Here is a 23,381-nt window from a genome sequence, read left to right as displayed (position 1 = left end):
TATGAACAAACTTAAATAATGTCCTTGATAAAAACTTCAGTCAGTCAACATTTCTTCTTGTTAGACTTTCCAAGATCTCTGGAGAATAATTCAAACATGTGACTTTAATGTTTGGGCCTTTATTAGACTGATCCTGGTAGAGACGGTCAGGATATTTACTTCCTGAAACACGTGTGGACGCCTCAACACACCTTCTACACCTCAGCTGATGGAGAAAAACACTCTTTAACACACGTTAGAACCTAAAGTCAAAGTTTTTACAGATATCAGTTTAGAAGAACTTTTTATTGAGTGTTAATGTTAAGCATTCCTGACACAAAACATCACCAGAGTCAAAGTCTGCCCTGGGATTTGTAGTTCTCAGACTTTGGTTTGGTTTCAGATGAAGATCGTCTGTCCAGGAAGATAAGTATCTCAGACACCGTCTCTCTCCAGACAGTCATAGACCATGAGTCCAGTTCTGATCCTCAGGTTTGGTTCTGTGTGTCTAAGTTTAACCGTTCATCTCCACATTTACTGATGTTTCACTTTGTGCTCTGCAGAAACCTCAGACTGATCATCTTTGAGACGCTGGAGAACACCATTGGTAAAATGTTTCATCTCCTACATGCATGTTGTCATGATTTGTTTCTGCATTTCTTAGAGACGTTGTCTTTCTTTTAGAGGATAGAGGACCTGTGGAGGAGGAGGAAAGGAGGAAGAGGATGCAGGTGGTGGAGAGGTTTCAGACGGCTCCTTCTGAGGAAATAGCAGCTCTCTGTGGATCCAGGGTGAGACACTTACTGAAGTAAACCTGGAGTCATTCTGTTTGGTTTCTAAGGTGAAGGTTTATCTGATTGTAAAACTGTTTCTGGTTCTGATTTACTGTAATCAGGTCATCAGTTGGTACCAGAACCTCAATCTAAACATGAACCTTTTTGGAAGATCTTGGTCAGACTGGAATCTTTGTGAACAAACAGATGTACAGTTCTAGTGTTCTAACTTTAATATAAAGACTGAATTAGAAATCATACCTGAGGTTCTGGTTGCACCGCTTCCTGATGACCAGCAGAGGGCGCAGATAAACCTTTCAAAGCCCTGAAGTCTGGCCAAACGTGTTTCCTCTCAACTGTAACTTCTAAATAAAGTTTTAGACAGATGTTCCTGTTATTATAAAGTTCAATAAAACAATGAGAAGTTAAAACAAATAATAAACTTTAATAATAAATAATAAACATTCATTTATTTACTTAAACTTTAAAGTGAAACTGAGAATCAGGAAGTCTGTAAATAGAAAACATGTAAAATGTGTTTGATTATTATCATGGCTTCACAATGAAGTCTGTAGGTGGATTCTTCCTTCCTGCAGTGATTCAGCATCAGGTTCTTCTCATGGACGTTAGTTTCTGATGGTTCCTGCAGAAGATGACGAAGCAGCGTGAAATAGCTCTTTGAAAGACTTTTACTTTGAAGGGAAGCCTGTGTCCTTGGAAGGAGGTGTACTTGGTTTGGTGGTTTCAACAGGTTTCAACCTGTTTTTCTGTTTTACTTTAGTTTAATTTAGTTGATTTCACAATTTATTTCCAGGACAGTTAACAGTGGTCGGTTCTGTGGACACAGATTATATGAAATATCAGAAATAGGTTTCTTCATGAGATTCGATGTCTTAAAAACCAATTTTAGCCCTGAAAGCATGGGGCCCCAGATGTCAAAGCTTTACCTTCAACTCATTTCCTTCCAGTCAGTCAACAAAAGGTTCCTTTGTTTGTGACCCTCTGGATCCGGCCAGAATTTCCCATTTTAGCTTGACTTAACGTCAGAACTGGATGAAAAGAAACTCTACATCGGTTCTTCGACTATGTACCCAAGTTGAAAGACTCCAAAACATTAGCCTCTTTGTATCAGGACAATTTTAGTCAATTGAAAGGTTTACAGTGTCAGGTGAAAAACAAAAACCCAATTAAATGTAAATATTAAAGAATCTTTACATTTTTAAGAAGTTACCTTAACACTTCAAACAAAAACGATAACAAAGCTGCCTATGCTTTAATTAACACAATACAAATGATAGATTGAAAGCAGAAACTTGTAGCACTTTTTCTCCAAGGAACCGTCCACAAAGCAACAACTTGCAGAACCTCTTCGATGAACAAAGAGTCCACAGAAAGATCCTTATTTAGGTGTCACACCACTCATGATCGGAGAGTTCCTGTATCAGGGTGAGGACTCGAGGGTTCACGCTGAGACCACGCTTTGAGTTTTTATTCTCCACTTTAGTTCCTTTTTCAGGGTTTATCGAGAAAAAACACCTGTTAAAAAATCAAATAAAAAGACCATTATAAGCATGTTCATTTTTCAGTTTAAATTCAAATATTATTTTCTAGTATTACAAATATTTACTCACCTTTGAAGAAATTCCAGAGTTGAAGCCAGCTCAGATGGATAATGGATGTTGAAACAGTAGTAGCTCCCGAACATTCGGCACAACGCAGAAATGAAGGAAGGGATGTTTGTGTTGATAAGAGTCCGATCCAGACTCAGCAGGTACCTTGTTGAGGAATAGCACGACTGTCCTATGAACTAATTATTAAGCAGGGTATATTAATAAGTGCTGTACTGATATGAGAAATTCCCTTAGTAGCACAATTTAATAAAATAGATAGAAATCAGGTTTACCACAGACAACGATGGCTGGTGTCAAAGTACTATTATAGTACTAGTACTAGTATAGTATATGCTACTATATATATCTTATATAGTACTATATATACTAGTACTATATATAGTATATAGTATACAGAGTATATGCAGTGCCCTTGTACTGAATGTCAGTGATAACTGTAGTATTATTTTCTGTAAAAGTAAACTCTCTGACTGCATGTTTAATAGTGTCACTGTAGAGGTTGTGATAAAACACACATCTCTCCTTCACATGGAGGACTTTACTGCATTCTTGCCCAGCTAAAAGATATGTCTGATACATCTGATGACGCTCTGACAAACTTTGACAAATGTTTTTCAAGTTTTTTAATTGTCTGGTTCATCTTTTAAAGTAACTGTGTTTACTTTCAAATCTAAGCGTCCATAATCGTATCAATGGACCAAATTTCAACAACAGTGCTGAATAATGGCGCAGGAAGTGGTGCTTAGGTTTGAGTGGAATTTCAGGAAACAACATCTTCCTCGACTCCAAATATTCTTGGATCAAAATGTCAAGATATGCTATCTGGGACAAGGATATGTTCTGAGCACAAATAAGATCCACGATGTCTTTTAATTGGAGAGCTAACTGCCATCCTTCATCTTCATGGTTTTGCACTTTGTCACCAATCAAAACGGGTAACAATCTCAAAAGGTTCCAGTTTTGAACGGCTTGCCCTGATAATCTAGACCCATCAGGGTTGACAGCACATGGCTTTGTGAGAGCTTCAGATCCTTTGTACTTAAACTGTTTGATGCGTCTGTTTAAGAGTGTGTATGTGAACCATTTTTTATGTTTTATAATGTTCTTCAGGTACAGTGCTAGATCATATGATAAAACTCCTTCAAAGAGGTCATGACCTCAACAAGGCGGCAGACCAGGCTGTGATACATGGAAGGACCTAAGGGTGTTAAAGACAGAGTTTACCTTTATTCCTCTGACTTCTCAGATGTTTTCAGCCTGAAGATCAGCAACAGCTGCGTCGTATGTCTCTGGGGTGCGTGGAGAACCGCAAGCATTCGGATCAGCCTCAAACTCACTTCTTGTGAATACGCAGTACCTGCAGAAATATTGAGAGCGGCTGAAGTTCTCTGTAAACCCACCTATGCAATGAGAACCCAAGTTATCACCAGCAATGCAGTACAGACCCCCTTTTACAGTTTCTCCATCTACATGTCTTCCATCTGTTTCCAAGGATTTCAGATCTGTCAACAACTCTGAAAAAACTTTGCTTATTCCAAAGTGTTTAAGGTCATTCTCAACACACAACAAAACTAAAAATATATTATCAGTGTTTGAACGTAAATGAATGGGTCAATTAGCTACTGACAGATAGACTGAAGAACTTTGTGTTTCCTCTTAGCAGAAAACCAAGGGATTCACAACGAATGAGTCTTGGTACAAAATCAGTTTCAGGCTTTCCATTAAAAAACTGGTGATGTTTGAAGTTTTGTCCATCATATAAATCTGTAAAAATCTCTGTGTCAGCATCTCCACAGTGTTGTGACTTTGTATTCCTCCACAAAGGTGACTGTAAAAAGAGTTTGTACCACCGGTATGTAGTAAGCACATTTTATGGGTCATGTTTTCATCCAATCCCAACACCACTTTTTGGGGTTCTGTATATGTTCATATTTTTATGAATGTCTGGTTTCTGGAGTTTGTTGTTTTTAATTGTTCCTGATGACAAGCAGAGAACAAATCTGATTCTTTAATGCCGTCACAAATTTGATTGACTGCTTCCTCTGACAGGCTCCTATTTTTTAATAAGGAACCTACCTTAGTTAAAGTGTAGGCTTGACCCAACTCATGAATATTTAGCATTTTCTCAACGATAATTTGTATAGTAGAGGCAGGAATAAGCAGCTGTCCTTGCAGTTTAAGGTAAAAGAGACAGACGTTTCTGAGATATGACTCACGATCATTTTCTACCATGTCAATGGCTCCACCAGCTGCTTGCAGGGCATCTTGTGTGTTTTCTGGATTGTTTGTTGCTATGGTAATGACACAATGCTCAAATGTTTCATTATTTCTTCTTTTTTAAATCAACAAATAAAGAAGGCTAGTAAGCTAAGTACTGGTTACAATTTAAAGATTAATATGTTAGTGGAGGCACTGTTAGGTTAGTATCATTTTTAAAAATCAATTTAAATGGAAAGCTAGTAAGTATTACATCAAAAGACTAATGCAAGTATTATGATAGGCCAAACAAAATCTATAAATAATGTTCTTAGGGTTTTATATTTTATACATCAATAAATAGGCAACGTCTCAGATTCACAATGTAATATTACTGAACTAAATTTATTTTTAAAATAGATTCAAAAAGTACAGCTTGAAGGAAATTAACCCCCCTCCATGAACTAACCCTGTGATTCTCTGCATGGAGAGAATGCCTGGAGTGTAAAGCAGCCATCAAAGCAAGGGGGTCTAAAAGTATTAAAGACGTTTAGTTATTTCACACCTTTTGTTTACTGCATAATTCCATATGTTTCATTCACAGTGTTGATGCCTTCAGTTAGAATCCAAAATATAAACAGTCATGAAAATAAAGAGACACATTAAATAAGAAAGTCTATCTAAAACCTGCATCTAAAACAAGTTTAGCACCTTTCTGAGAAGACAAAACACTTACTCGAAGTCTCCAAGGTCCTCAGTGTGAGCCGTGTAAAAACTGTTAAAGGGACCCTTCTTCAAGCATCATATTTTAAAAACTTCAAAACTAACATCTACAGCTGTGACTGTGAAAGGTTCATCCATATGAGATATGGAGGTTCAAAATTAAAGCCCCATAAACATGGAAACCTCTCAAATGTATAATGAAGGAAAAAACTATTTTATCTCAGGCTCATTATGTCCAGATTAGGAGGACGCCATGTATAGATGTCAATGTAAAAGTTTAATCCTCATGTAATATGGGATTTCAAAATAAAAGCCCCTCATATTTGTAAGTGTTGTCTATATGATCACCATATCAATTATCATTTGAATATAAAGTTAATCCCAGGATGGTTTCTTGCCAGATTATACAGTAAATCATCTCCAGATGTCACTGTGTTTCTGCCACATGTAATGTGGAATTTAAAAATTACAGCGTCACAAACATATGAATCTTTCCTACATTCTGTTTAATCAACATATTAGTCATAATTTTAATAGAAAATTGTGTTATTTTTGCCTGATATCTGCATAGATTAAGAATAAACCATTTACAGATGTAACTAGAAAACTCATGAATGTCTAAATCACTTGAGGCTGAAACTTTTACAGTGACATCTGGAGATGGTGGTCTCTAAATCTGGGCTGAAAGCAGTCAGAGATACCAGACAGTTTTACCTTAAATGGTTTATCCATATGAGTTAACAGTCAGTATTCAGATCTCATTGTTCATTCCATGTGGATCTGGTTCTAAAATAAACTCCTGATGTAAGGTCACTGTGAAATAAAACGATGGGTAATAATTAAGACCCAGAGGGAGTACCATGAGAACTGATATGTGGTTTTATGGAGACATGCCTCCCCACAGACTTTGTCCTCTGCAACAAAAAGGACCCCCTATATGCAAATATAGGATCTAAACAGAGAGACAGACCCCACTCAGTCGTTCAGAGAACAAACCTGTTCTTCAACCGGTTCAGCTGCAGAGCCCCTGCTAGGTCCATCCCCCTCCACACCAGACTCAACATCTCCTCATTCCATAACAAACTTCACACCCAGCCTCCTCTCCATGCTGCTGCATTCCTCAGAATCTGATCCAAAGAAATTCATGCATACATTTGGTTTCATTAATAAACAGAGGCAGAAAATCTCAGACAGTGAAAATCACATCTGGACCAGCAGAGATTATTCCAGATGCTCACGCATAGATGGTTTAAAAAGAAAAATATTAGTCTTCTGCTTTCACCTTTAATGGACCATAAGGTCCATTGACCATGACCATAAATCATTGATATTAAGCTTTCTACTGGTAAATACTTTGAGCTGTTTTTTCTTTGATAAGTTAACAGTTAAATCATGAATATGTTTAAGAAGAAAATGGGCATTTTCACAAGTATGATCATTTTGTCCTATTTTAATCTCATCTGAGGAATAAACTGTGGTTCTGAGAGCTGTTCCTAGTGGTTCTGAGTTACTACATTAATATCTCCTGTCTGATTGATGCCTGGTTGATTTTTCCAGCTGATAAAATGTGTGTGAAATGATTTATTTCTTTATCTGATGAGAGACGTTACAGTTTGGAAACAGTTAAAGTATATAAGAGGTAAAGGTCTGGATGTTGCTACACAAATATTCATAATTAATAAACAATGAGGAGTATTTGTTCAAATTTGACACAGATTTAACTCAAACATTTCCTCCAGTGATGTAAAGATGCTGATATAACCCACAGCTCTGTGAACCTCATCATTCTTCATGTGACTCAGGAATCAAAACGGTTTGGAAGGATATATTTCCTGATTTATCCTTGATATGGTGGATAATGTTTGTTTTTCTGATATTTGAACATTTTATATCCCTAAATATGATCAGAAATTTTGAGAATTAATCACTAATCCATTATTATTTTCACAAATGCAACTTTTCTGGACTAAAATCCCCTTTATTGCAGTCTACAAGGATTCTGACTTCAATGGAAATGATATCCAAACCTGTTGGAACAAGAAGGCAGGTAGAACTAGAAATATTTGTTTCCTTGGAAGTTTGTTCTAATGTTCAAATGTTTTTCATTCTTTGGGGCCTCCTGGCTCATTGCTCGACATTTTAATTGTTACCTTGTCTCAACACAATTCATCCGGATTTTGAAATATTCATTTTGAAACATCGTGTTTGTCAACAACTGTAAAAATACACATGCAACAGTAATACATAATAACAACAATACATTTATTTCCGGTTCCGCTGGCCACGCCCCCTCTTCCCAAACACGCGGATCTCTTCCGGGTTCTTCATCCTTTGTTCCCTGTTCGTCAGCAGCCCAGAAGCGGGAGTGTTGATAAAGCTGTAAGAGAGCTGCAGCAGCAGCAGTTGATGAAATCATGAATATGTTGAAGAAGAAAATGGGCATTTTTCGAAGTTTGATCATTTGGTCTCTTTTTTCATTTTTATTCCCATCTGAGGAAAAAACTGTGGTTCTGAGAGCTGTTCCTAGTGGTTCTGAGTTACTACATTAATATCTCCTGTCTGATTGATGCCTGGTTGATTTCTCCAGCTGATAAAATGTGTGTGAAATGATTTATTTCTTTATCTGATGAGTGACGTTACAGTTTGGAAACAGTTAAAGTATATAAGAGGTAAAGGTCTGGATGTTGCTACACAAATATTCATAATTAATAAACAATGAGGAGTATTTGTTCAAATTTGACACAGATTTAACTCAAACATTTCCTCCAGTGATGTAAAGATGCTGATATAACCCACAGCTCTGTGAGCCTCATCATTCTTCATGTGACTCAGGAATCAAAACGGTTTGGAAGGATATATTTCCTGATTTATCCTTGATATGGTGGATAATGTTTGTTTTTCTGATATTTGAACATTTTATGTCCCTAAATATGATCAGAAATTGTGAGAATTAATCACTAATCCATTATTATTTTCACAAATGCAACTTTTCTAGACTAAAACCCCCTTTATTGCAGTCTACAAGGATTCTGACTTCAATGTAAATGATATCCAAACCTGTTGGAACAAGAAGGCAGGTAGAACTAGAAATATTTGTCATTTTCGGTCAAGATTTGACCCACATACAGAGAACACTCAGAAGGAAAAGTTTTATGGTTTTTATTGTCAACAAAATGGTCCAGTACGGGAACTGGAAACACCAACTGTAAGGGAAGGAAGCAGAATGAATTGATGAACAAATGAATGATATGAAGCAACAGATTACTTAGATCTGAGAAATGGCTTACTAAATTGTCGTAGCCAGAACCGCCAGGGATAGAGATACTCAGTCTTAACTTGTGAAGTATGATTGTCCAGCTGTCTTCTCTGCGATGAGTTTGGTGCCAACAAAAGGGAGCTCAGGTGCCGATGTTCGAGAACAAGGAAGAAGCAGGGTGTGCTGATGCCTGGGTCCTGGAGACGAAGGAAACAGGGAGCTGCCAGCTTGGTCTGTGTCCGAAAGGTTCAGACGGAAGTGAGAGAAATCCACAAGGAAGTAGTTCCTTAATTCAGTAGTTGATAATCCAGATACTCTGGAACAAAGTCGAAAAACTCATCAAGGTTCTCAAAGCCTCAGGTAGAAACCACTAAGGCAAACAATCTGGCATTGAAGTGCTGGCAGCCTCCCTCTTAAGTACTCCTCTGACCAATCAGCAGATGGATCACCTGTCATCCAGCTCAGCTGAGAACTCCAGCACCAACTGGAACACTGAATGGTTAGATAGACAAGTACATGATACACACACAACACACCCACACAGACTCAGACTCTGACAATATTTGTGTTTCCTTGGAAGTTTGTTCTAATGTTCAAATGTTTTTCATTCTTTGGGGCCTCCTGGCTCATTGCTCGACGTTTTAATTGTTACCTTGTCTCAACACAATTCATCCGTATTTTTTAAATATTCACTTTGAAACATCGTGTTTGGAAACAACTGTATAAACACACATGCAACAGTAATACATAATAACAACAATACATTTATTTCCGGTTCCGCTGGCCCCGCCCCCTCTTCCCAAACACGTGGATCTCTTCCGGGTTCTTCATCCTTTGTTCCCTGTTCGTCAGCAGCCCAGAAGCGGGAGTGTTGATAAAGCTGTAAGAGAGCTGCAGCAGCAGCAGTTGATGAACTCTGGAAAGAAGTCCAGCAGCTTGAGGAACATCTGGTCAAAGAAACTGGAGGGAAGCAGGAGCTCAAACAGCGGCAGGACGCAGCAGAGGAAGAGACACCAGATGATGGATGATGTTTTCCAGCCCAGATTAGGTTTGGATGTTTCCTTCTTCATGCCAACTGTGTGGATGGTAGTTAAAGTTTAGGAGCCGTTTTCAGTCTGCTGGTGGATTATTCCTCTGAATTAGAACTCGTTGTTAGGATAGTGAAACATCAGCAGGAGCTTCTGGAGCCCAGCTCAGAAATATTAGAGTTTGAAACGACAGAGGATCATCTAACTGCGGTGAAGTGAGCCGACGATCGCTGACGGTAGAAATCAGATGCGTCCATCCATGGTGTATTACGGTAGAGGAGCGGTATGGGAGCCGCTGGAAGCACAAAGATCTGTTTGTTGGGAATGATTACAGCTGCAGGAGTTTTGGACAAACATCTCATGTTGTTTCAGTTTCAATGTTTGATGAAGATGTTTAATGCTACTTATATGATAAGTAAAATATAGTTGATCAATAAATGAATAAAGTTAAAGCACATATGTTAAAATAACAATGTTATGTTACGACAGAGTCATTCATCTAGTAACCTAAAAATTAATTAACTTATAAATTAATGAATTCTGAGTGAATTAAATAAAAACAGCCACATTAGCAGTCTGGACTCATGTTTGGTATTACATTACCTCCATCTCCTGGTAGGTGGTGCAACCGTCTCTCTGCAATCTGAATGGAGATAATCCATTCAAAGTAACTTCTAACACACTTCCTCAATTTGCAAAGATAATCTGTAGGTGTCTATTTCTTCCATCTTCTAAGTAGTGCTGGTGTTTGGGTTCTGGTCAAGGTAGATGAACTCTACAGGGCCTTGAAAGAGCTTGAATGTGTCTTGAAATGTTGTTTTGTTCACAGACTTCATATTATTATTATTTTATTATGTAGACCAAACATAAAGAGATGATGATTGCGAAATAGATGAAACAATACTACACTGTTTTCACAACACATGTTGTCTCAAGGTCGGCTCAGTTGAATCGTACAGATTCCAAGTCAAGGACATTCATTCCAGTTGATCCTAGTTATCAAACAGTGCAGTCAGATTCAGTTTATTGGTTAAATCATTTCTAAGGAAGGGTTAGAGTTAACTTGTTGATTCAGATGATTAGGTTCATAGCTCGTTTAGAGACCCTTTTAATGATATGCTAATTTTGTGAGATAGGAATTTTGGGTTTTCATGAGCTGTATGCCAAAATCATCCGTATTAAGACAATAAAAGACCTGAAATATTTCAGTTAGTGTGCAATGAATCTAAAATATATGAATGTTAAATTTTCATCATGACATTATGGAAAATAATGAACTTTATCACAATATCCTAATATTTTGAGAAGGACCTGTATTTAGCATTTCCTTTGGCATGGATGAAAAACCAAAATTGCCACAATTCAATAAGTTAAAAAGTCTCAAAAGTTATATTTATAAACGGATAAATTTTATTAAAACCAGAGAAGCATGTTTCAGATAAATCAATAAATCCATTTGTCTTTATCTTTAATAAATAAATGCAGAACTGACTTTCATTTGGCAAGGCAAGTTAATTTATATAGCACATTTCAGTAGCAAGACAATTCAAAGCGCCGTACATGGGAAAAAATAAAAGGAAAATTACATTACAGTGGCATAAAAGTAATAAAAAAAATAAACAGAATAAATAAGAAAATGAAAGGAAAGTTGGACTGAAAACTTAACCAATAATGTTTAGATAACACATTCAAAGAAAACTAATCAAATAAGTTTAATCTTGATTTGAAGCAACTTAGGGTTTCAATGCTTATACAGTTTTCTTGGAGTTTAATTTAAATTTAAGATTTAAAGAATTGGCAATTTACTTTTTAAATGTGCAAAGAATAATCTTTATGGTTTCATTGTTGTGTTACCATAGTTACAATCTGAGTTTAATCCTTTCTTTGTGTTTGAGCTCAGTTTGGTCACAAATTCACTTAGCAAATAATAACTAATCATCCATGATGGCTTTTAAGATCTGCCAATTAAACTTGAGCCCCTCTCCCAGATTCCACCACATCTGTATTAAGAAGCTGTTAGTGGTGGTGATGTCCCTCACAGGAAGAGGGGCCCCAAATCAAATTCTTCTTAAGGCCCTATAAAAGTTTGGGACCACCCTGTCTCAGGCTTTCTGATGCCTTGCTTTGCTGTACTTTAAGAGGTTTGGACCCTCACTGTGAGACCTTTTTGGTCTCAGGTAAAGTCAAACCATTCCTGGATTTAAGAAAAAGACAGAGTTTCCAGCTGCTCATCAGTTATCTGGAAGTCATAGAGCTGTCCAGGGTGCTGAAGCTCTGACTATTGACCAGCTTCTTCCTACCTACAGGTCCTTCTCAAAATATTAGCATATTGTGATAAAGTTCATTATTTTCTATAATATCATGATAAAAATTTAACATTCATATATTTTAGATTCATTGCACACTAACTGAAATATTTCAGGTCTTTTATTGTCTTAATACGGATGATTTTGGCATACAGCTCATGAAAACCCAAAATTCCTATCTCACAAAATTAGCATATCATTAAAAGGGTCTCTAAACGAGCTATGAACCTAATCATCTGAATCAACGAGTTAACTCTAAACACCTGCAAAAGATTCCTGAGGCCTTTAAAACTCCCAGCCTGGTTCATCACTCAAAACCCCAATCATGGGTAAGACTGCCGACCTGACTGCTGTCCAGAAGGCCACTATTGACACCGTCAAGCAAGAGGGTAAGACACAGAAAGACATTTCTGAACAAATAGGCTGTTCCCAGAGTGCTGTATCAAGGCACCTCAGTGGGAAGTCTGTGGGAAGGAAAAAGTGTGGCAGAAAACGCTGCACAACGAGAAGAGGTGACCGGACCCTGAGGAAGATTGTGGAGAAGGGCCGATTCCAGACCTTGGGGGACCTGCGGAAGCAGTGGACTGAGTCTGGAGTAGAAACATCCAGAGCCACCGTGCACAGGCGTGTGCAGGAAATGGGCTACAGGTGCTGCATTCCCCAGACCTGGGCTACAGAAAAGCAGCACTGGACTTTTGCTCAGTGGTCCAAAGTACTTTTTTCAGATGAAAGCAAATTCTGCATGTCATTCAGAAATCAAGGTGCCAGAGTCTGGAGGAAGACTGGGGAGAAGGAAATGCTAAAATGCCAGAAGTCCAGTGTCAAGTACCCACAGTCAGTGATGGTCTGGGGTGCCGTGTCAGCTGCTGGTGTTGGTCCACTGTGTTTTATCAAGGGCAGGGTCAATGCAGCTAGCTATCAGGAGATTTTGGAGAACTTCATGCTTCCATCTGCTGAAAAGCTTTATGGAGATGAAGATTTCATTTTTCAACACGACCTGGCACCTGCTCACAGTGCCAAAACCACTGGTAAATGGTTTACTGACCATGGTATCACTGTGCTCAATTGGCCTGCTAACTCTCCTGACCTGAACCCCATAGAGAATCTGTGGGATATTGTGAAGAGAACGTTGAGAGACTCAAGACCCAACACTCTGGATGAGCTAAAGGCCGCTATCGAAGCATCCCGGGCCTCCATAAGACCTCAGCAGTGAACCTGGAGTCCAGCTGCAGTTGATCCAGAACGCTGCTGCCCGCATCCTCACTAGAACTAAGAAAGTGGAGCACATCGGCCCGGTTCTAAAGTCCCTACACTGGTTCCCTGTAGCTCAGAGAATAGACTTTAAAATACTTCTGTTAGTCTATAAATCACTGAATAGCTTAGCACCAAAATACATTACAGACTTGTTGTCAGTGTATCAACCACCCAGACCTCTCAGGTCATCTCGCTCAAATCTACTCTGCAGAACCAGAACTAAACATGGAGAAGCAGCTTTTAGTTCTTATGCTCCACTAATCTGGAATAAACTCCCAGAAAACTGTAAAAGCGCCCAAACCCTAAGTTGCTTTAAATCAAGATTAAAAACATATTTGTTTAGAGTGGCCTTTGACTGTGCCATCTAGGCATGATTAGTTGCGTTTTCAGTCCAATTTTCCTTTCATTTTCTTGTCCATCATTCTATTCTCTTTATTTTATTTTACTTTTTTAAATTACCTCTGTTGTTTGATTTTATCATTTGATTTGTTTTTCTGTGTCTGTATCTGTGTTTATTTGCTTTGTGATTGTATTGTAATTGTATGTACAGAGCTTTGAGTGTCTCATTGCTGAAAAGCGCTATATAAATAAACTTACCTTACCTCCAGTGATGTAAAGATGCTGATATAACCCTCAGCTCTGCGAGCCTCATGATTCTTCATGTGACTCAGGAATCAAAAATGTTTGGAAGGATATATTTCCTGATTTATCCATGATATGGTGGGTAATGTTTGTTTTTCTGATGTTTGAACATTTTATGTCCCTAAATATGATATGAAATTTTGAGAATTAATCACTAATCCATTATTATTTTCACAAATGCAACTTTTCTAGACTAAAATCTCCCTTTATTGCAGTCTACAAAGATTCTGACCTAAATATAAATTATATCCAAACCTGTTGAAACAAGAAGGCAGGTAGAACTAGAAATATTTGTGTTTTCTTGGAAGTTTGTTCTAATGTTCAAATGTTTTTCATTATTTGGGGCCTCATTGCTCGGCATTTTAATTAATTGAGTTTTGGACAAACATCTCATGTTGTTTCAGTTTCAATGTTTGAGGAAGATGTTTAATGCTACTTATATGATAAGTAGTTAATCCATCAATGAATATGTTAAAATATCAATGTTATATTACAACACAGTCATTTATCTAGAGACATTTAAAGTAACCTAAAAATTAATTGATTTATAAATTCTGACTGAATAAAATAAAAACAGCCACATTAACAGTCTGGACTGTGAAAACATTCATCCTTTCATGTTTGGTATTACATTACCTCCATCTCCTGGTAGGTGGTGCAACCGTCTCACTGCTATCTAAATGGAGATAATCCATTCAAAGTAACTTCTAACACACTTCCTCAATTTGCAAAGATCATTTGTAGATGTCTATTTCTTCCATCTCCTAAGGAGTGCTGGTTTTTGGGCTCTGATCAAGGTAGATGTTCACCACAGGACCTTGAAAGAGCTTGAATGTGTCTTGAAATGTTGTTTTGTTCACAAACTTTTGTCTGAGCTAACGCACCCTGTTGGCGGTCAGGGAGTCCCTCCTGTCCTTGGTCTCCAGAAGTGATCACCCTCTATCTAACACTGACTCTTAAAGGAACGACTCTCAAACAGTTTCTAACTTTTAGCTCCTTTAATCTAAATTAGGCAGAGGAATGATTACAGAGATCAGCGCTGAGGCTCCCATGAGATTTTCTCACATAGCTGTGGATCCACAGAAGGTCAACTCGTGTTTTAATGCAGTGCATTAAACCAAACTAACTGATGGTTCTGTCTTCTCCACAGACCTCATTGCTTCAGTCCAAACTAGATCAGGTCTTTGATCCGATTGTTCGTCCTCCTCCGTCTCCATCTGGACAATCGTCTCGTCGTTGGACGCCGATCTATGAGATGAACTTTCCTGACCTCTGTGTGTATTAGAGACTCAACAGGATGACCTGGATCATTATGAAGCATCTGATGTTGTGTTCAAGGAACAGAGGACAGAACAACTGAGGACTGGAAACATGTAGCATGAGTCATGTTTTGTGTTCATAGAAAAAGTTTTTCTTTTTTTTTCTTTCTGCTCTCAGTGGAGGAGGACGCTTATTTTCTGTCTCCCGCACCCCCTCCCATATCTTCCCTGCTTCAGCTCTGTTTCTTGTCTTCTTTTTGGAGCCTCTTCTTGCATATCTTCCAAATTCTGAGTTATGAATTTGGTCAGCTGGTCTCTCAATGAAATTGATCAAATTTTCTCGAGGAGAAGACAGGGTGAAGGGGAACCCTCTTGTCCAGATGGGACGTTTTGGATATACAATGGACTCCTGGCAGAAGTGGAGGATCGTGTGTCTGTCAATAATGTCCGTCGAGGATGTTGAAGAAACGTATATAATTGGATGTTTGATATCAGGATTTCTGCTTTTTGGAGTCAGCGGTTACCTGGCATATCGAGGAATTCGGAGAAGGTCAGCAGCTGTTCTGGCCATTGTAAGGCTGCCTGGCATGTATGATGAGATCTTCAGAGCGATCAACACTCAGACTGAGATGTTACGTGAGCTGAATCGCAGACTGGATGTGATCCTTACACAGGATCGCAGGCAAGTTGCAACTTACCTAATGTGGCCTCTTTTCTCATCTAACAAGGGCAGCGCCAGTGAGTGGGCAGCAAAGCCTCGGTGACCCGTCCCCCCCTTGTCTTGTATCATGATGTATGTTTGGATGGGTTGTACTGGACTTCTAATTTCCTCTCAGGGATCAATAAAGTATCTTTGAATTGAATTGAATTTCTCAGTGGCTGTTTTGTTCCTCTGAGAAAGATTTAGTTTTGTGTTGATCTCAGTATTTCCCAGTTTTATGTTTCATTTAGTTGTGATTCTTGAAGTGTGATTGTCAAAAAGAAAACTTTATTTAAATCATGTTGAACTAATTTAACTTTAACTGTCCTTTTATTTAGTTTTGTCTCTAAACTTTAAACCAACTCTTTATTTTCCTCTCCAGGCTGCAGAGTCTGCTGATATAAACATGCATCATGCATTCATGTTTTTCCTGATAAACTGTGTAAAATAATGTGCACTACATGTGGCATCCCTGCTACTTCACACTTTGAGTTTGTTAAATGTTTGAAGCTAAATATTTCTAGGATAAAAGACATCATCTAGCAGATTAGCTCAGATTGCTTCAAAACTCTTCCATGATGAAGAGCATTAGTGAAAACGAAGACTGGTCATAGTTGGAAAGTGTTTTAGCTGTGATCAAATAGCTCCGTCTGTTAGAGGATCTCCTGTAGTCTGTAGGGTCGGTTCTCTGAAGGTTCCTGAGGACCAACAAGCTGACAAGGAAATGGATCCATAAAAAGTTTGAGACACAAGAGTGTCGACCTGTTGGATGGTCTCTACAACATGAGACCAGTTTGAAGCTGAAATGGTTCTGACTGAAGACCCAAATAGTGTCAGACATTAAAGACGCATAAAGGATTTTTATTGCACTGTATGAAGGCTGCAGACACCAACAAACGAGATGTTCTGGACTTGGTGAGCTTGACTTTGATTCCAATAACTTTAAACCTGTAACTGTGTCAAACTGACCAGATGTTCTCAATCAAAGGTTTTCTCTCTGAATGGAGATAAAGAAATGTTGGCTTTAGTTCTTCATCTGGTCATCTGAGAGGAACATTGCTGATAAACTGTTGGAGATGATGACCTCAGAGTGGAAAGTTTGAACCATGTTTCATGTATCATGTGTGACCTGGTAGATCAAGGTGTTGGTTAGTATGAACTGCATGGGCTTCATCTAAAACCAACTGTGTCAGGGTTTAAACGCAGCAAACTGGAGGAAGGACAGACAGGGTATGAAACACAGAAAACATCTGATTCATGGAGACACTGATCAAGAATGATCATATCTGTGCAGCGTCCCAACTCAGTTACCTTCTGCTACAACTAATCTGTCCACTAGAGGGAGCACAGATACTTCCACAGGTTCTGCTTCAAACTTAAAGATGAAATAACTGCATTCAGTGTTATTTGACTACTTTGTTAAATCTTTGAATAAAGAAATGTCTGTTTTTATTTCCTTGTTTTCCTTCAAATAGTTTTAAGAAGCAACGTCCAGCTTTCTGACTCAATAACTCATTTTATTAAGAATTGGAGGATAAAGAAACCAAACACTGACAAACACATTTAACACGACTAAAACAAGATGAAATGCTGAAGGAAAGAACTCAGTGTGTCATGTTCATTTTTCATGATGTGTTTTTAATCAAATATTTAGACTGAAAATAAAACAAGTCAAATAAAACAACAGCAACAAATTTCCACCCACTGCTCTAAAAGTGAGAGCTGTAAAAAACGACAGCATGAATAAAAGCAAATAAAAACAGAAGGTTACAGTAAACACACATAAAATGATTCCTTGGCTGCTGATATAGAAATGACCTGTTACTGGATACAAATTCACATTTACCTTCAGAAAGTTCAACCATGTTTTCCAGCTGGAGCCAAACACTGTTGAGCTGGATGTCACCTGTGCTGAAAGCCAGCAGATAACCAAACCCCAGCATGATTTCAATGTGTGAGAACATAATAGAAGGGGAGGAAGGGAGGGAATAAAGCTCAGACAGCATGGGATCAAAGTCTGTGGTGACATTAACTTCAGTCCAACTGTGGAAATAAAAAGATAAAAGTCCAGAAAAAGAGAGAAAACCTGAATGAACCAAAAGCTCAGTGTGATAGACTAAAGTACTGAGAACATCTAGTGTCCTAGTTCAAGTCCTCAACCGACCAAAGAGCTTATATTAATAGATCTTTACCATAAATTATGTTGAGACTATGTTCAACTTGTCATTAGTTAGTAAAGTTGAAAGAAAATTCACATTAGTTGATAAACCAGCTGCTGTCAGCTCCATCCATCAGATTGAGCCAATAGGTCAGAGGTCATGTCTGAAAGGTGTTAGGATACGACTGTTTAATATCTGGTTGGATAGCTCAAGGTGTTTGTTCAGCGATCATCAACATGGAGGTCATGGGATCAAGACTGAGAAGATCCATGTTTTTAAAAACCAAAACTGAATAATTTGAGAGAACTTTGAAGAACATTTCAAAGAGTTGAACCAGTGTGAGTCAATAGCTCAACATGATGGACCGTAGGGTGGAGATTCAAGAAAGTCTGGGTTCAACTTCTCATCAGGAACCATTTAGGAGCTGATTTGTTGTGAAGAACCTCAGAGTCTGTATTTTGAGAAGTTCAGGGATGAAAGTGAAAAGTTGAAAAGCACCAAGAGAAGAGAGATGAGAGAGGAGCAGACCTGATGGTGTGGAGGAACTGTCTGTGACCAGAAGATGCCAGTGGTGGAGTTCCTGGGTTCAAGTCCTGCCTGAGCTATGACTTGGAGAGAAGATCTAGTCCTACATAATGGTTTGCTCAGAGTGTAGAAAGAACTGTTAGGAGTTGACAAGGTCCTATGTTCAAAGCACATCTAGATGTTGGAGAAGCAGGACATAAAAGGAAAGAACCTTTAAACTGCATGAAACAACCACTAAATAGTTTAGCATATATTACACAGTTAACATACATACATACTTTAGTGAACTAAACTATGGCCCAGACTCTTACTGTTTGTGTTGTTAACATCATTATCTACCTTGTGACCAACCAATGATGTCTACTAACTGGAATGCAGCAACAATAAAATGAATGAGGAAACATGATGAATCAATAGGAGGTAATAACTAGCAAAATACTTGCATTGTAAAACTAGGTGTGGTAGAACTAGGACATATGGGGCAAGAAGGGAAGGAACACACACTTGCATTTTCACAACATATACTAAAAACATCTAGATATAATGGCTGTGTTTTAAGCACAAACAGCATGTATGTATTTTTCTATATCTTTCAGGGATTAGAGAGTATATAACAGCTAAGCTTTTTAGGATGATCCAGGCCTAGTGAATAGTGGAGATTTGAACCAGACGCTGCACCACTGGTGACTTACGGTCGCGAACAGTCCCCACCACGAGACCCTTCACACATTATTATTTACAGAGAGCACATTAGTACATAGATTCAGCTGGGGCAGGATGTGGTCACCCTATGTCCAGTCATAATCTTTCAGGTCAGCTGCCCTGAAGGTTAAAGTCCTCTAAAATGGTGGGGATGATGATACATCCCCTCCCTAACCTGTCGTCCTGGCTCCCCCTTGCCGTAGCATCATAGGTGTACCTACATAATCTGCCATGACACTAATTGTTGGGCTTTTGGTTTTTCTTTTGCTGAATGTTGGAACACTGAGTTTGAATTTGTTTATGAAGGACTGGAGGTGGCAGGGTTTGAACCCAGGATCATGGGGTCCACAGCACAGCGCTTCAAATGACATGACCAACCAACCAGCTGAGAAGCAAAGCATTCTAGTTCTGTATAAAAAACAAATGTTTCTCCATAAATGTTCTGTTACTCAGAGTCATCAACAGCAAAAAGAAGATAGAGATCTTCCAAGCAGCAGCTCAGGTGACCAGATAAAAGTAGAAATTAAAGAAGAGGACTGTGGAACCGCAGAATCCAGCAGGAACCCAGATCTAAATACTCATGGAGGCACTTCCAACTATTCAGAGACTGAAGACAGTGAGGATGATGAAGATGATGATGTGAACCATCATAAATCTGAGCTTAAACACTTATCAGACTCTGAAACTGAAGACAGTGAGGATGATTGGAAGGAGAGCAGGACTCCAGGATCAGGCAGAAACGCTGTCAACAAATCTTTGAGCTGCTCTGAGTGTGGAGGAGAGAAGTTCATAAGGGAGGATATGACTCATTGTTTTAGATGATGTGGTTGATGAACTGGACTGAACCCAGTTCTCTGTGAGACCATCTGGACTGGACTGGCAGACTAGCTGTGGTTTAACCCAGGCTGAGACACTTCCTGTTCCTGCATCACTTCCTCCTGAACATCATCAGACCTGCTGATGCAGCATCTGATCGGTTCAGACTTTGTGACGGTGTGAAGACCTCACAGTCAGATGCTGTTCTGCTCTTTCAGTCATTTTAATGGTTTCCAGCTGGAACTGGGTTTTACTGAGCCTGGGTCAGACTGATGCTGACAGAACAAAGTTTGCTCAGTAGTTGGGTCGACCTCAGTTTGCTTTTAAAGCTAACAAACTGTGAGGGAACGACTCTAGAGAGACAGAGCAGAAATGTCTAATCCTGATTTATTGAAGACATATTTTTACATGATTTATATTATTATTTCTGACTGGAAGCCAAAGAGAAACAAGATGTTCCCTCAACATGAAACTGGGACCATCTTCAGTGAAGAAGTGGGAAATATTCTGGTTTATTGTGTGATTCGGGTCTGGTATCAAAAGATGCTGAAGAGGGAAACCAACTCAAACTCTGGGAACCACCATGAGGGACTTCGTCAGGATGATCCTGCTGTGAGCTACACGGGTCCAATTACAGAATAACAGAGGAACCGTGAAGAGAAGGTTCCACTCATTCAGCTAAAGAAACCTTTAACTGGAAACATTGGTGCTTTCTGAAGCTGGATTCAGATCCTCCCTGCTGAAGAACAGAGTCTTTATAAAGCTGACTGTGTCTCTGGTGTTTGTTAAAGTTCTGCTGTATTCTGTTGGACCATCAGTGTTTTATAATATAGATCATAGAGAACTTGTCCCAAACTCCCAGATCCTCTTTCATGGTTTCATGTTAAACTTTAAGATTGAAGAACAGGAAGTGAAAGAAGAACAAACATCTCAGACTCATAGATGTGATGGAAGTACAGTGTTGTGAAAAAGTATTTGCCCCCTTCCTGATGATGCCACCTAAACCTAATAACTGGTTGGGTCCTTACCAGCTACAACTACAAACAAGCGTTTGCAATAATTTGCAATGAGTCTTTTTTCCGCTCTGCGGAGGATTTGTGGCCCACTTATCTTTGCAGAATTGTTGTAATTCAGTCACATTGGATGGTTTCCAAGTATGAATGACCTTTTGAGGGTCATGTCACAGCATCTCAATAGGATTCAGGAAAGAACTTTGACTAGGCCATTGCAAAGTCTTCATTTTGTTTTCCTTCAGTCATTCAGATGTGGACTTGCTGGTGTGTTTTGAATCATGGTCCTCCTGCAGAACCCAAGTTAATTTCAGCTTAATGTCACCAACAGATTGCAGGACGTTGTCCTTCAGGATGTTTTGGTAGACATCAGAATTCATGGTTCCATGTATCACAGCCAGTCTTCCAGGCTTCCTGAAGCAGCAAAACAGCCCCATATAATCACACTACCACCACCATACTTTACTGTTGGTATGATGTTCGTTTTCTGAAATGAGGTGTTACTTTTACGCCACATCTAGTCAGACACACACCTTCCATAAAGTTAAGTTTAGTTCACAAAGTTTTCCCAGATGTCTTGAGGATCATCAAGATGTTTTAAGGATTGAAACAAGCTTCAATATTCTTTTTGCTCAGCAGTGGTCTTTGTCTTAGAACTCTCTTCCTTATGGTGGAGGCATGAACTCTGACCTTAACCGAGGCCTGCAGTTCTTTGGACGTTGTTGTGTGGTCTTTGGTGACCCCTTGGATGAGTCGTCGGTGCACTCTTGGGGTAATTCTGGATTGGCTGAAGGTTCACCACTGTTCCATGTTTCTCCATTTGTGGATAATGACTCTCACTGTGGTTTGCTGGAGTTCCAAAGCTTTAGAAATAACTTTATGATCCGATTCAGACTGATAGATCTCTTACTTTCTAAGTTGTTCCTGAATTTCTTTGGGTCTCGGCATGATGATGAGCTTTTGAGGATCTTTTGGTCTACTTTTATTTCTCAGGCAGATCATATTTAAGTCATTTCTTAATTGAGAACAGGTGTGGCAGTAATCAGATCTGGGTGTGGCTAGAGAAAGTGAATTCAGCTGAGATAAATTACAGTTATGTTTTAACGGTGGTGGGAGGGCCTTGTAGGTTTGGACTTTATTTCTTCCTTAATAATATAAACCTTCTTTTTAAACCTGCATTTTGTGTTTACTTGCCTTGTCTTCAACTAATATTTAAATTTTGTTGGATGATCTAAAACACATTTTACACCACTGTAAATGTAGTTCACCTCATTTAGTTTTTATCTTCCTCCTAAAAGATCGGAACCAGTTTGTCTTGTTTGATCTTCACCTTTCTAAGACAGTAACAGACATATCTCTGACAGACTGTCTATGACCAGATATCTGTGATCTTTAAGGTGTAGAACCTCCTGAGAACAAACAGATTTCTGGCAGAAAACTTCTTCCATCTCCATCTAAGAGGTGATGCAGCAGAGGAAGTCCTGAACTCTGTGTGCCTCCAGATCTTCTGAAAGTTGTGATCTTTCTGTCAGAAATCAGGATTACTGACGTGTTTTAAAACTGCCTTCAACAATGTAGAAATGATGCTCCTGCAGCTCTTGGATCTCTCTGTTCTCCATCTTCAGCTGATGTTCTACCTTTTGCTGCCTTGCCAGGAATTAAGCTGTGTTGGATGAAAAACTCTAAGCCTGATTTTTGATCTCCACTGAATTAATGGCTGGTGTGAAATAAGTCTGTGACAGAGCTTGAAGCAGAACATGGAGTTTCAGTGCAGAGCTGTAGAACTTATAAGATGATCATGGACCTATCAGGCTGACAAGAAGAACAACCAGCTTCTCTATAACTCAGATATTCCTGTTTAACCTGCTGAATGATGTTATTCAGAAATGAAGATCCATGAAGGTCTGGATCTCATCTCACCCAAACTAATTTAGGAACCAAACTTCTGATGCTGTTTACAAGCTGATCCGACGTTTTATTCTCAGCAGAATCTGACAGAGATCAGAAACCAACCTTTGAAGCAGTGCAGAGATTATGGATCACTCCAGAACCAGAATCCAGATTTTGTGTCCTCCAGACAGCAAATAAGTCCACCAGTTTGTCCAATCAGAGACAGCAGACTGTCCTCTGTCTGATCCAGGACAGAATGACAGAATGTGGACAAAAACAACAGGTGTGTCATATTTAGGCTCCTCCCACTAGGATGGCTCCGCCCTGATCAGCTCTGACATGGTTTCATTATTAATAACCTGAGAAAGATGAACCTTCCCCAGAAACTCTCTGAGCCTTCAGACTGAAGCTTCTCTGGGTTTAATGACCCTGACATTTGAACAGAGAACTGCACTCTGAACCCTGGTGAGATGTCTCCATCTAGTGGACAAACACAGCAACTGCATCCAGACAACAGGTTTCAATAACAGGA

At 38.9% G+C, this 23,381-nt stretch overlaps 1 protein-coding gene and 2 long non-coding RNA genes across 4 annotated transcripts; 1 reads left to right on the top strand and 2 right to left on the bottom strand.

Annotated features, from left to right (window-relative positions):
• The first annotated feature begins 451 nt into the window (after positions 1-451).
• Positions 452-15,165, top strand: LOC124861501 (protein EFR3 homolog B-like). 2 transcript variants are annotated; one of them, XM_047355302.1, is made up of 4 exons: positions 474-586; positions 664-770; positions 875-947; positions 14,939-15,165. In XM_047355302.1, the coding sequence occupies exons 1-4, from the start codon at positions 520-522 to the stop codon at positions 14,974-14,976; spliced, it is 285 nt and encodes a 94-aa protein (XP_047211258.1). In that variant the 5' UTR covers positions 474-519; the 3' UTR covers positions 14,977-15,165. The 2 variants fall into 2 exon arrangements, with proteins under 2 accessions (XP_047211257.1, XP_047211258.1); XM_047355301.1 differs by lacking the exon at positions 875-947 and having other exon boundaries at positions 452-586.
• Positions 1,271-23,053, bottom strand: LOC124861518. The gene is made up of 5 exons (XR_007036638.1): positions 22,973-23,053; positions 4,600-4,674; positions 3,608-3,740; positions 2,384-2,559; positions 1,271-2,288 (listed from the first exon to the last, which is right to left on the bottom strand). It is a non-coding gene; the product is annotated as an uncharacterized LOC124861518 (long non-coding RNA).
• LOC124861523 lies at positions 8,447-9,569 on the bottom strand. The gene is made up of 2 exons (XR_007036644.1): positions 8,590-9,569; positions 8,447-8,505 (listed from the first exon to the last, which is right to left on the bottom strand). It is a non-coding gene; the product is annotated as an uncharacterized LOC124861523 (long non-coding RNA).
• Positions 23,054-23,381: the final 328 nt, after the last annotated feature.

The sequence above is a fragment of the Girardinichthys multiradiatus genome, chromosome 24, assembly GCF_021462225.1.
Source record: "Girardinichthys multiradiatus isolate DD_20200921_A chromosome 24, DD_fGirMul_XY1, whole genome shotgun sequence".
Lineage (NCBI taxonomy): Eukaryota > Metazoa > Chordata > Actinopteri > Cyprinodontiformes > Goodeidae > Girardinichthys > Girardinichthys multiradiatus.
The sequence above is the reverse complement of the archived record's forward strand: the minus strand, read 5'-3'. Positions and strand labels throughout refer to the sequence as shown.

Excerpts from the sequence above, each read along its gene's own strand:
- LOC124861501 (XM_047355301.1), top strand. The coding sequence starts at position 520 with ATGTTTCACTTTGTGCTCTGCAGAAACCTCAGACTGATCATCTTTGAG. Across the intron at positions 587-663 it reads GACGCTGGAGAACACCATTG|AGGATAGAGGACCTGTGGAG; the intron begins GTAAAATGTTTC and ends TCTTTCTTTTAG. Across the intron at positions 771-14,938 it reads CAGCTCTCTGTGGATCCAGG|ACCTCATTGCTTCAGTCCAA; the intron begins GTGAGACACTTA and ends TCTTCTCCACAG.